Source organism: Meriones unguiculatus, chromosome 8, assembly GCF_030254825.1.
Source record: "Meriones unguiculatus strain TT.TT164.6M chromosome 8, Bangor_MerUng_6.1, whole genome shotgun sequence".
Lineage (NCBI taxonomy): Eukaryota > Metazoa > Chordata > Mammalia > Rodentia > Muridae > Meriones > Meriones unguiculatus.
Window position 1 is genome coordinate 118,864,579 of NC_083356.1, and position 12,971 is coordinate 118,877,549.

The 12,971-nt window shown below is 42.7% G+C and overlaps 1 protein-coding gene across 3 annotated transcripts in view; it reads left to right on the forward strand.

Moving 5' to 3' along the window:
* Chn1 (chimerin 1) overlaps window positions 1-12,971 on the forward strand; it is a 152,037-nt gene that overhangs the window by 117,274 nt on the left and 21,792 nt on the right. For all 3 annotated transcript variants that reach the window (XM_060390437.1, XM_060390438.1, XM_060390440.1), the window contains one exon: window positions 9,793-9,877. In XM_060390437.1, coding sequence (XP_060246420.1) covers window positions 9,793-9,877 — 85 coding nt within the window. The remainder of the gene's footprint in view (window positions 1-9,792; window positions 9,878-12,971) is intronic.

Here is a 12,971-nt window from a genome sequence, read left to right on the forward strand (position 1 = left end):
ACAGATGAAGTTTTAGGTAAGCCTGAGCTACATATATAGCAAGAAGATATCTCTCATGATTAGTGGACAGACAGACAGGATGGCTGGATGGCTGGCTGAGTGACTGATAACCAGGTTCAGAATCATGGTACTGTGGAAGGTCATTCCTGCAGCACCGGAAGGTGTGTTTGCTCTAGTGCTAATGTGGTTGTGCATGATTCGGGGACACTTCACCTATTTGTGCTGTAATAACTCAGCTGTGATTTTAGAGCTAGTTCTCTCTCAGAAGCAGTCTTGATTGGAGAAATGGATAGATCATGAGGGAATCCATAAGGAAACATAACCCTGTTAATGATAGCCTGTATTGTTACGGTAAATATATTTGTGTGTGCATGTTTGTGTGTGTATGTGTGTGTGGTTGCATTATGTTCTTGTAGCTGCATGTATATTTGTTTATGGTTGCATGTCTGTTTTGTGTAATTGCATATATAATTGTGTTTAGTTGCATGTGTGTGTGGGTATGTGTAGTGGTGTTTGCATTTGTACATGAAAGCTAAAAGTCAACCACAGATGTCATTCCTCAGGTGCTATCTACCTTGTTTTTTATTTTGTTTTAAGACCCAGTCTCTAACTTGGCCTAGAACTCACCTGTGAGGCCAGGCTGGCTGGTGAGCCCTGGTAAACTCCGCAGCACTGTAGAGTGCAGGACACCACACTCAATGGTTCTGGGGGCTGAACAGAGCAACACAGCCAGCACTTTAACAACTGAGCCATCTCCCTAGCCCAGGGAATGAGTTCTATGAATAGAATTAACAAAAGTCACTATTCATCTTCATATTCAAAGTACTGCTTCATCCACCATTTAATAGAGCCTGTTTTTATGGTGCTCATTATATGGAAACAGAGCTGAGAGACTGTTCTGCCCTAACAGCTGTCCGTCTAGGAAAGGAAGACTGATAGCGTGGTCTGGCCACTGCGTCAGCTTGCCCTGTGGCTTCTTGCTTGTAGTTCAGGACATTGTCTGTTTTGTGTGGCCACTGTCATTCTGGAGGGACTTTTATGGTACTTCCCTCAGTTTTGAACAGTTTACCCACTTTTGAAATAGAAAGTCGCCAGTCCTCCCTTTGTCACACTGATCAGAAAGCTGCTCTCCTTGCGTTTGCACGTGTGCAGGACACACCTGGCACAGACCCTGGAAACTTCCCTGTGTGATGGTCTGTTCAGCAGCTGGCTGGACAGCGCATCAGCGCCTCGCCCCTCACCAGCTGCCCTGTGCCTTTCTGGCTTCAGTCTGCTGCTAGCCACTGACTTGCCCTCCTTCAACCACTTAACTGTCTCCAACAGTCACTGAAAACTGCTTCAGCAAGAGCCCCATACATTTCTTCTCTCTTCCCAGCTGAGGTCACAGCATTATCAACCTTTTCTACCAAAATAGTGGTGCTGGTGACTTAGTTCAACCCGGACCTTATTCTGTAGATTTTTCTCCAGAGTTTGAGGGCAGTTTTTTACTTGACTTGACTAAATAACAGGCTAAAGATTGTGACAATACTTAAGACCCTCCTATTGGGATTGTAGCCCCACCTTTGATTAGAGGAGATTCTGTACAAGTTCATGTATTACTATTAATGTTCATAGCTAATATGATATGCATCTCGTTATAGTTTATATATATACTTTAACAGAAGTGATCAAATTAAGACTAAGATTGTAAATTTCATATCAAGTGATCAAAAATTTTTAAACTCTCTTGGTGAGACTAACATTGGTGAGTTAAAGTTGAAGACCATCTATCTCAGCCTGATGGTGCAGGCTTATAATCACAGCACACAGGAAGACCATGCGTTAGTTCCAAGCCAGCCTGCACTATATAGTGAGGTTTTGAACAGCAATAAAAGGGTGTATTGTAATCTCGCTAAGCCATAAACATGAGGAGCATGAATAAATGCCCTCCCGCCTGGCTGCCTACATTTCCGTGCTCCTTCCATTTGAGTGTCGTCCTCTGTTCCCTTCTTTTGTTGCCAGTACCATGCTGGAGGGCGGAGTCATCAGAGCCACCGAACAAAGCTGCAGCTGAAATGTCATTGCCACCTTCGCCAGCAAAACCTCACTGCCCTAATGTTCTTGCCACTTCCACTGTGATTTACAAGGCCATTTGCCTTCATCCCTGCTTCTGAGGAGAGTGCTTATGGCTGAGAGGGATAATGAGGATGTTGCTGCAGTGTTCTTTGTCTTGTCCATCTTCCAGTGGAGTGGGCATCTTTTTTGCTGTTTCTGTTACTGGTATTCAAAGCAGAGTTGCAAATCCTGTGAATGTGGTGAGAAGCAGGTAGCAGGTGTGTTCATTACAGCACACCCCACTGAGGATGACCTCACTGACTACCAAGGTCCCTGCCTGGGAGACAAGTGACACTAGCCTTTGCCTTTCAACAGACCTCCCATCTCACACCCTCTGTGCCCTTTTCAGCCTGGCTGTGGCTTGCGCCTTCAGTGATAAGACTCTATTGGGGCTCACTAATTAGTTGCATCTTACTGTTTAAACATAGCAATTAACATGAAAGGAGTTGTTCATAGGTGAAAAGAAATTGCACATGCCGTGGTAATAACATTGTCTTATCTGGTCATGCTGTTTGACCATGTATTCTGTCACTTTGACTTGTCAAGATGGACCAAGAGCTTTAGAGGCAGCCTAGAAAAGAGTTCTGTGCCTTCTTACCAGGTGGCTTTCCTAAGTAATAATGCCCCCGGCTTACCAGAAGCTGCTCCTTTGAATTATCTTACCAAAAGAATTTCCAAAGGCAGTGATTCTGGTAAATAGACAGTTGTTAGCTTCAAGGAGCACTGATTATTTAAAAACAAACAAAGAAACAAACAAACAAAAACCCAGCCTTCTCCCTCTCCCTTACAAAGCCAATTGTGTTTAAGGTCAGACCACAGGCAGAGGGTACGATTCTCTCACTCATCACAGGAGCACTTCATGCCACTCAACTGTCTGCAACTGAGAAAGAGCAGAATTGTCATATGCTCAATAGGCCTTCAAGGCAGGCTCAGCTGTTGAGAGCACTTCCTGAGGACCTAGGCTTGGTCCCCAGCACCCACTTGGTGGCACACAACAATTGGACACCCCTGTTGCCAAGGATCTGACACCTTCTTCTGGCTTCTTCAGGCACCAGGCACACACCTTATGCACAGACATACATGCAGGCAAAACACTCATACACATGCAACTTTAAAAAGAAAAACTTTCTGGCCTTCAAGGAGATCGAACATTTCCTGGTTTATATCCACTACTAACAAAATTTTGTTGTTACATTTCCTAGTCCATGACAGTCTGAGTGTTTCTACTGCTGAGACAAACACCACAACAAAAAAAGAAACTTGGGGAGGAAAGGATTGATTTCAGCTTACAGTTCATCGGCAAGGCAAGTCAGGCTGGAACTGAAGCAGAGGCCATGTAGGCACACAGCTTCCTGGCTGACTCACTGTAACTTGCTCAGCTTTCTTTCTTACATAATCCAGGACCACTTTCCCAGAACGGCACTGCCCGCAATCAGCTGTACCCTCCAACATCAATCACTAGCCCAAAAACACTCTACAGGACAATGTCTTTTCTTTTCATTGTTTTATTTATTTAATAACTTTACAGCCTGATTGTAGACCCCTCCCTTCTCTATTTCCAGTCCCACCTAACATCTCCCTCGCTTTGCTTTTCCTCCTCCAACTTTCCCTCCCCTTCTCCTCAGAGAAGGGTACCAACCCACCCTGCCACCTCAAATCACAGCAGAACTAAGCACTTCCTGTCCCACTGAGGCCAGACAAGTCCACCCAGCTATGGAAAAGGGATCCAAAGGCAGGCAACAGAGTCAGAGACAGCCCCTGCTCCAATTGTGCAGTGACCCACATGATGACTGAGCTGCACGTCTGCTACATATGTGTAGGGGTCCTAGATCCAGGCTATGTGTGGGGTTTTTTTTGTTGGTGGTGGTGGTTCAGTCTCTGTGAGCTGCCATGGGCCCATGTTAGTTTACTCTATAGGTCTTCTTGTGGTGGCCTTGATCTCTCCAGCTCCCTCAGTCCCTTCTCCCACTCTTCCACAAAACTGCCTGGGCTCTGCCTATTGCTTGGCTGTGAGTCTCTGCACCTGTTTTCATCAGCTGCTGGGTGAAGCCTCTCAGAAGACAGTTACGGTAGGCTCCTGTCTTCAAGCATAGCAGAGTATCATTAATAGTGTCAGGGGTTGGCTTTCTCCCATGGGGTGGGTCTCAAGTTGGATCATTGGTTGATCCAACTTGGTCTCTGCTTCATTTTCATCCCTTATAGGCAGGACAAATTTTGGGTCAAAGGTTTTGCTGGTGGGTTGGTGTGTCCCTTCCCCTCCACCCTTGCAACCTCCCCTGCACCCCCACCCCTCTACTGGAAGTTCTTCCTAGCTACAGGGCGTGGTCAGGCTCCATATCCCCTACTGCTAGGAATGTCAGCCAAGGTCACCCCCATAGACTCCCAGGAGTCTTCCCAGACATGCCCTTTCCACTGATTTTTGTTCTCTCATCCAGCCCTCTCCCCCCATCCCTGCTCTCCCCACACCTGATCCCTATCCCTGTTCCTTCACCACCACCCTCTCTCTCACCCAGTTCCTTCCCTCCATCTACTTTGATGTCTGTTTTCTTTCCCCTTCTGAGTGAGATTCAAGCATTCTCCCTTGGGCCCTCCTTGTTATTTAACTTGTGTGAGTTGTAACATGGTTATCTTGTACTTCATGGCTAATATCCGCTTATAAGTGAGTACGTACCATGTGTGTTTTTCTGGGTCTGGGATACCACACTCAGGATGATATTTTCTAGTTCCATCCATTTTCCTACAGGCCAGTCTTATGAGACTTTCTTTTTTTTTTTTTTTTTTTTTTTTCAGTTAAGATGCCCTCTTCCTAGATATGTCTAGGTTTGTGTGGAATTTAAAAACAAAAACAAACAAACAAACAACAACACCTAACCAAGACAACAACTAAGAATCAGGAACTAAGAAAGAAAGCAGGGATGAGCAGCCTCAGGAAAGAAGACAGGAAAGCAAAAACCTTAGGTACTTTAGATGAAAACTATGGAAATGACATTGTTGTATAATGCGTGTCTCTTAAGTCGATTATTTATCAAGGTTGCCATAGTGTTTATTCCTAAGTACTGACCAGGTGCAGATCTCTGGTGGGCATTTACTATGTGTAGGGTAGAGCATTCCAGGCAAAAGTTACTATTGTCAGGTTGGCTTGGTGGCCCACAGTGATAATCACAGAACTGAGGTGGTTGAGGCAGGAGGACCTAATGTTGAAGGCCAGCCTGGGCTCTCCAGAAAGTCCCAGTCATTAAAAACAAGCAAACAAACAAACGGTGAGCTGGGGATGGAGCTCAGTGATAGCATGTTAGTATGTGCAAACCTGAGGCTCCTAACTATGGTGGTCTTGAGCTTCTTGCCAAAGCCTCCTGTGACCCACTTCAGACCTTCTGCCCTCCATTTCTGTATCTCCTTCTTAATTCCTAAGCAATACCGCTTTTGACCTTTTAATTATAGTTGAATATGTATTACATTTTGATTAACTTCCATAAAGAAATCACTGAAATACAACCATTTCTAATAAAATTGTCAGTACAAACCAATGTCTGTAGAATTGTGTGCAGCAAATAGCACCTGTTTTCATTGTGCTAGGAGCTGTACAGATTAAGGACTGTATCTTTTCATTGATACATGATTTCACATTCTTTAGGGATACAGTGTAACATTTCAGCACAATTGAAATGGCCAGACCAGTGTAAGACCAGTGTAATGCCATCTACCTCAGTCAAACATTTATTGTTTCCTTGTATAACATTCAAAATTCTATTGACTATCTATTTAAAAACATACAGCTATTGTTGTTAGCTATAATTTCTCTACTGATGGAGAACATTAAAGGCTGCTTTTTTTAAGTTTGTTTGTTTGTTTGTTTGTTTGTTTTGAGGCAGGGTTTCTCTGTGTAGACCTGGCTGTCCTAAAACTCACTCTGTAAACCAGGCTGACTTCGAACTCACAGAGACCTGCCTGCCTCCTCTTCCCAAGTGCTGGGACTAAAGATGTGAGCCACCATGTCTGGCTAAAGATTTGTTTTGTTTTGTTTTGTTTTTGTAGTTTACATTATAAGTTCTTTATTTGAAATAAATACTATAGAAGGGAAGGAGGACCTCCTCTCTCAGTGGACTAGGCAAGCGGCATACGGGGGAAAAGAGGAAGGGAGCGTGGGACTGGGGGGAGATGAGGGAAGGGGACACAGCCCGGATACAAATTGAATACATTGTAATAAATAATAATAATAATAATAATAATAATAAAACAATTTATGAGGGAAAAAAGAAGGAAATACTCCATTTTATTACAGAAGTGAAGGAAGGGCAATAAATCAACTACTTCAATCCCAAAACATTTAGAGAGTTATAATTAGACTATTTGCTTTTCTCCATTTTTTGCTATTATAAACTACTTCATTTCTGGATAGCTTGGTTTAAATATAAACAATGTATCCTATTGCTGTGGCAAATTATTTGACAAAAGAAATGTAAGGAAAGAGGAATTTATCTTGGCTTACAGTTTTGAGGGACATAGTAATATCTTGGAAAGGATGATGGCATGGATGTGACTAAAGGCTGTTCTTAAACCAGGTAGCACCTGCCTTTAACCCCAGCACTTGAGAAATGGAGGTTGAAGGGTCAGAGTTCAAGGTCAGTCTTGGCAACATTCATTATCAGCCTGTGCTACATGAGACCCAAGGCACAAGGGCAGCAGTGTTCTTCCTGTAGAGCTAATGCGGTTTAAATATGTCTTCCTGGTTTAATGCGGTTTAAATATATCTCCATTTAACCTGAGGAACCTGTCCCATCAGTGACCTACTTGTCTCTGCCATCCCCTCCTTTCCAGACTGACAGGCCCACTCTGGTTTTGTACCTCACACACCAGGTTTTAAACTTGAGTAGTTAGCCTGGTTCCTTCCCATCTCCATCACTTCCACTTCCCTTCTCTCATTTGTGCTAGCCAAGTTCATACCCACATTACCCAACCAGATGGCTACCAAACATGCTGCCAGTCTGTGTTCCTTCAGACTTGTTTCCTTGACTGCATCCTCTCCTTAAAAAGCCCCAGTGCCCCCCCCACACACACACAGGTTGTGAACTCCAGTATCACACTTCAGATGCTCTCATGGGCGCTTTGCACTGTTTTCCAGATTAAATCTACCATGGCTTCCCTAAGCCCACATCCTTTCAGTCTTTGTGTCTGTCATCAGTAAATGTTTATTGATAAATACAATAAATAATACTCCATTAATGAACGAAGTCACTATTTTTTGATGACCTCTGAGGAATAAGAAAGAAGAGGCACAGACCCTTGTCATGGAGTGACTGTGATCACCAAATGAAGAAAATGTAAGGCGTGTGAATTTTAGATGTATAAAGCCCGCAAGGAATCTGGCTAACTGTACTGTAGAAACAGAAGTTAAGCTAGGGCTGATGCTTCTAAGGAACTTTGCCTGGGGCTATGCAAGCTACTTCTTAACAATTTTTTAGAACAAAATAGCCACAAATGGTTCAGAATGCCTTTACAAAACTCTGTAGCAACCTGAAGTGTGTATGGAATGACTTTGTAGCAGCTGCCTTCTGATATGCACTGGGACCTTGGGTTAGAGAACATGGAGCCTGCATAGTTCAAACTCTTTGTCCAGCATGTGTCATATGAACAGATGTCCTGGGCCTTTCAAAAGGCCGCACTCACCCCTGACAAGGAAGGAAGGGACTGCATTAGCATTGGTACTTAGTGCTCTTGTGTTTAAGTGATAAGCCAAACACATCTACTATCTGTCCCCACTATAACTTGAGATGCTTCACCACGAGGTAAGGGGCAGGTATAAAGTAACTGTTGGGACTTATTCCATATAATCATTCCATTTTTATTCATTAGACTTGGCAATCTGTGGCCAATTTGTATCCCAAAAGATCCAAAGTAACTTTCAGATGCTATTGGCGATTTCATCATCTAGGTCTTTTTAAGAGCCTCCATGCAGGGTCTCCTTCACATTTCCCTCAGAGTGATGAGCTTCCTTCATTCCTTCATTCCTTCATTCCTTCATTCTGAGGAGCGCAGAAAGGCACAGGGGCCTGGCAGGCCATCTGTTGATCTCGGGCCCTGTTGCAGCAAGTCCATGAAATACTTCCCATTGATGGGCTCTGAACGTCACTAGCAGTTCAGAGGCAAGTGTGTGCTGTATTCCTGACCCTTTTCATAAAAGATGTAAAAGAAACTATGGCCTCCTTTCCAAAATTAACGTGAAAACTTGTCCACAAATGTTCTTGCCATAGTCATGAACACATACAGTTGGAATGAGCTGTGGGTTATCCACTGCAGCCTGGGAACATGTTTACAACTTCTATCCAGCACTTTGAATTCTAATATGCTATATTTCACTGAATTTATTAGGGACATTCTACTTCATATTTTAACATCTAAAATTGAGCTTTATTTTATAATCAATGAGTTTCATGATTCAACCAGCATAGTTTTTCAGAATGAACTGTTACATTTGTGACATCTTGGATTTGAAGAAATAATATGTCTGTGTAATACATACAAATCCATGTACTAGAGTCATTACTCTGTTTTTGAAACCCGGTCACTAGATGATGAACATCACAGTTATGAAATTGACATTCTTAGCTGCATTTTACTCTCCACAGAACAGTTTTGGCAGATTTATGCTTTGAAGTAATCATACTTGGTGATTTTTTTTTGCCATGTTTTCTGTTTCCTGTAGGAGAAAATGACCTTTTAAGTTTAATTGACAGTAAATTAACTGACTCCTGTATCCTATCCTTTTTTTGTTATTTTTCTAGTACACTTTCAACAAGATTTTGCCCACAACTTATATATATATTTAAACATATGTTTACATATATTTATGTATAACTTTTAAATCTATATTTTTATTTTTAATTAATTAATTTAAAGACATGGTTTCACTATGTAGCCCTGGCTGGTCTGGAACTCATAGAGATACACCTGCTTCTGCCTCCCTAGTGCTGGGATTGAAAGCATGTGCCACCACACAAGGCAAGATTTCCTAATTTTGTTATTTAATATGTAGGGTTATTTAATATTCTTGGCTTGGTCTGTTCTGGTGATATTTTTCACCAGCATCAGACTAGACTCCTTTACCTTTCCTATACACAAAAGTCTGTGGGAGCCAGTATGCTATCACAAGCCTAAAATGCCAGCCTCCAGCTTTGCGTTAACTGTAGCTTTTGCAGGTACTAAATGCATTTGTTTGTTAGCAGTAAATATCGAGTGTTTTGCAGAAATCGGCCCCATTTGATGATTCATTTGCAACTAGTCAGTGTCATCTTAATATGTGACCTCCTGTCGCCACAGGAGGCTGGATCATCTGACAAAATTCTTACAGATTCAAGACATTGCTAACCCTGCTTCTAACCCTCCAAGCCATCACGCTCTGACATGCCAGTCTTTGCCCAGCACATGTGAGGCTACTTGCGCCTGAGGAGACTCATTGGAAAATTCCACGGTAGAAATTGTTTCCAAAAGGAAATTGCAGTCTATCGGCTTGATGTGTCATCACTTCTAAAAGAAGAAATGAAGCTCCGAAAGAACTGTCACTTGTCAGTTCTGCTCAGTTTTTCTAAATGCAGCCGTGCTGCGTCTTCAGCTCAGCACGGCTTGTGTAGCGCTGCTTTGACTGGTAACAAGCTCCTCATGGGTGTCTCCCTTTCTCCACCTTGCCCCATTCTCTTTCAGGTCCATACGTTCCGAGGACCACACTGGTGTGAATACTGTGCCAACTTCATGTGGGGCCTCATTGCTCAGGGAGTGAAATGTGCAGGTAAGAGCCCTTTCTCCTCCCCACTGTGCCAGCAGCCACTCTGGGGACTGGGCTGCTGTTGCCCGTCGTCTTCACATACTTAGTGGGCAGAGCAGCAGGGATATTTTTAAGTCCCCTGAAAAGGAGGAGGCCAGCCTGGTTCAGAAGCTCAAAAGAGACAAAGCAGGATGGTTTTATTCAACGCCTGGCCTTGGTCTTGCTTTGACTACATCTAGTCAATGTAGAACGGTGTGTGTGTGTGTGTGTGTGTGTGTGTGTTTTAAGCAGTATGCCAGAATGTATGGTCGTTGCCTTGGAAACTGAATTTTAAAGTAGAATTGTCATTACTAAGTTTTTTAAAATCAAAGTGAAAGCTGTAAAAAGTCTGCAAATTTATCCCCAGAGATGATTACCAAATTCTGAAAAAGCACTTAGTTGTTAATATTTTCTTTGTGACACATAAAAATATTGAATGTAACAAATCCTTTTTTTAAAGTATTTTTTACTAATTTATTTAATTTTATGTGCATTAGTGTGAAGGTGTCAGATCCCTTGGAGTTGGGGGCATAGACAGTTGTGAGCTGCCATGTGGGTGCTGGGAATTGAACCCAGGTCCTTTGGAAGAGCAGACAGTGCTCTTAACCACTGAGCCATCTCTCCAGCCCCAACAAATCCTTTTTGTGAAAAGTGATGATGGTATCTTATGCTTACAATCAGAAACTTTTACCCATTAGGAAATACTCAGTGTGGTGGGCTAAAGAGATGGCTCAGAGGTTAAGAGCACCTAGATTCAGTTCCCAGCACCCACATAGTGGCTCACAACCATATGAACCTCCAGCTCCAAAAGAATCCAATTCCTTCTCCTGAACTCTGTGTACACCTGGCATACGTGTGCATACACAGATATGTAGACTAAACATTCATATACATAAAATAAATAAATCTACATTTAAATTTTAAAAAAATATAAAATTATTGAAGCTTGAGAAATAGCTCAGTGATTAAGAGCCCTGGCTGCTCTTCCAGAGAACCTGGATTCAATTCCCAGCACCCACATGGCAGCTCACCACAGTCTGTAACTCCGGTTTCAGGGGATCTAACATCCTCACACATATGCAAAACACAAATGCACAGAAAATTAAAAATAAATAAATTATTAAAAACCAGCAATAACAAAAAAGAAATTCTTAACCTGGACATGGTGGCTCATACCTTTAATCCCAGAACTCAGGAGTCAGAGGTAGGTGGATCTCAGAGTTTGAGGCCAGCCTGCTCTACAGAACGAGTTCAAGGACAGCCAAGGCTACACAGAGAAACCTCGTCTCAAAAAACAAAACAGGAAAAAAAAAGTCTTAACATATGAAAGCAGGTTTTGGTTTTTTAGCACAGGGTTTCTCTGTGTAGCTGTTTTGGACTCACTTTGTAGACCAGACTGGCCTCAAATTCACAGAAATCTGCCAGCCTCTGCTACCCCGAGTGCTGGGATTATAGGTGTGTGCCACTGCACCTGGCTGAAAGCACATTTTTAAAACAATTTAAATTTCTGTTTCCCCAAATTAGAATACTAATAGCTCTGAATAAATGCGATTTCCTTTGATCTATCAGCATGTATGTATCCACGTGCACACTACCGGGATTTGTTATACTTTGTGAAATGAAATAATTATTCACATCATGTGAAATTTATTTGTATAGAACCACTATTCTCAATACTGCCCAGACTACATGTTAGTGTGGCTGAAAATTTTATTATTTAAATTTTAAATATGTAAACATTAAATATGTTATATTTGATCATTAAAGTTCTGCTATTTAATTTTAAACTAAAACATCTTTCATGTCTTTCAGCATAAAGCTCTTACTCAAGTATATGCTAACAGGGCCAGGAGTATGACTCCGTCATGCTCAAAGCCTTGAGTTCAAATGTTAGGACCTCAAAAAACTAGGCATGGTGTCACACACATGGTGTCATAAACCCTAGCACTGTGGAGATGACAACAGGAGGTTAAGGTATTCAAGATTATACTGAGCTGGTGAGTGAGTGCAAGCACAGCCTGGGATACATAAGGCCCAGTCTTTTTTCTGAAGTATACTAAGAGTAAATTATTTCAAAATGGTAACTGTCAGACTTACCACTGAAAATAACCTCATAGTGCTTACCTTATTTTCAGATTGAGTACTTTTGTTGTGCATGATATGCAGGCATTTCTGTGTGTGCTGCTTGGAGTAGCAGAGCTTAGTATGTATTGCCTGTGAACAACCCAAGTCTTCCCTTCCTGAACATCAGTTTCCAGACAGGTGTCGCAGGCCAGTCCCATCAGGAGCTCCCTGACAGAGGGAGAAGGACATGAATGGCTCAGGGGAACGCAGTGTGCAAAGGGATCTCTTTGGAAGTGTCTCTGCTCTGGACCAGGTCTCAGAGTCCACAGGGCGCCTCCTTGGAAGGCTGTGGTCATGTCTCTGAACTAAGGGCACCAGGGCGGGCTGGAAAGCATTGGTCAAGTGTGATACGAAGACCATCTACACCAGGTCTCAGCCTCCCCAACTCTGCAACCCTTTAATATAGTTCTTTATGGTGTGGTGACCCCTAACCATAAAGTTATTTTTGTTGCTACATCGCAACTGTAATTTTGTTACTGTTGTGGATCGAATTGTAAATATCTGATATGCAGGATATCTGTTATTTGACCCCTTTGCAAAGATTGTTTGACTTCAGAGAGGTCGTGAGCCACAAATTAAGAACACTGATGTGCATGGTGGTGCAAAGGATGGCGCACCCCCTCCACAGTGGGGCCACCTGCTGAGGAGCAGGTCTCCCTCAGCCTCCTCTGCCTTTTGTGAGACATCCATGACCAGCTGACACAGAGTCACTAGCATAAGGTTTTCTATGAAGTAATGTCATGTACAATTTACCTTCATGTACATGAGAATCCTGTCAGCCACCAGCATGAAAACGGAGCCACCGTGTCTGCGCTATGACTATGCTGCAGTCCCAAATCATATATCGGAGAAATGTCTGGGACTGCTGTTTTAGCGGTAAAGTAACAAACAGAAGAAATAAAATGACTTACCCCTACCCTTCAGCACCCTCCTCTATAGCCCTCACCTCTTAAAG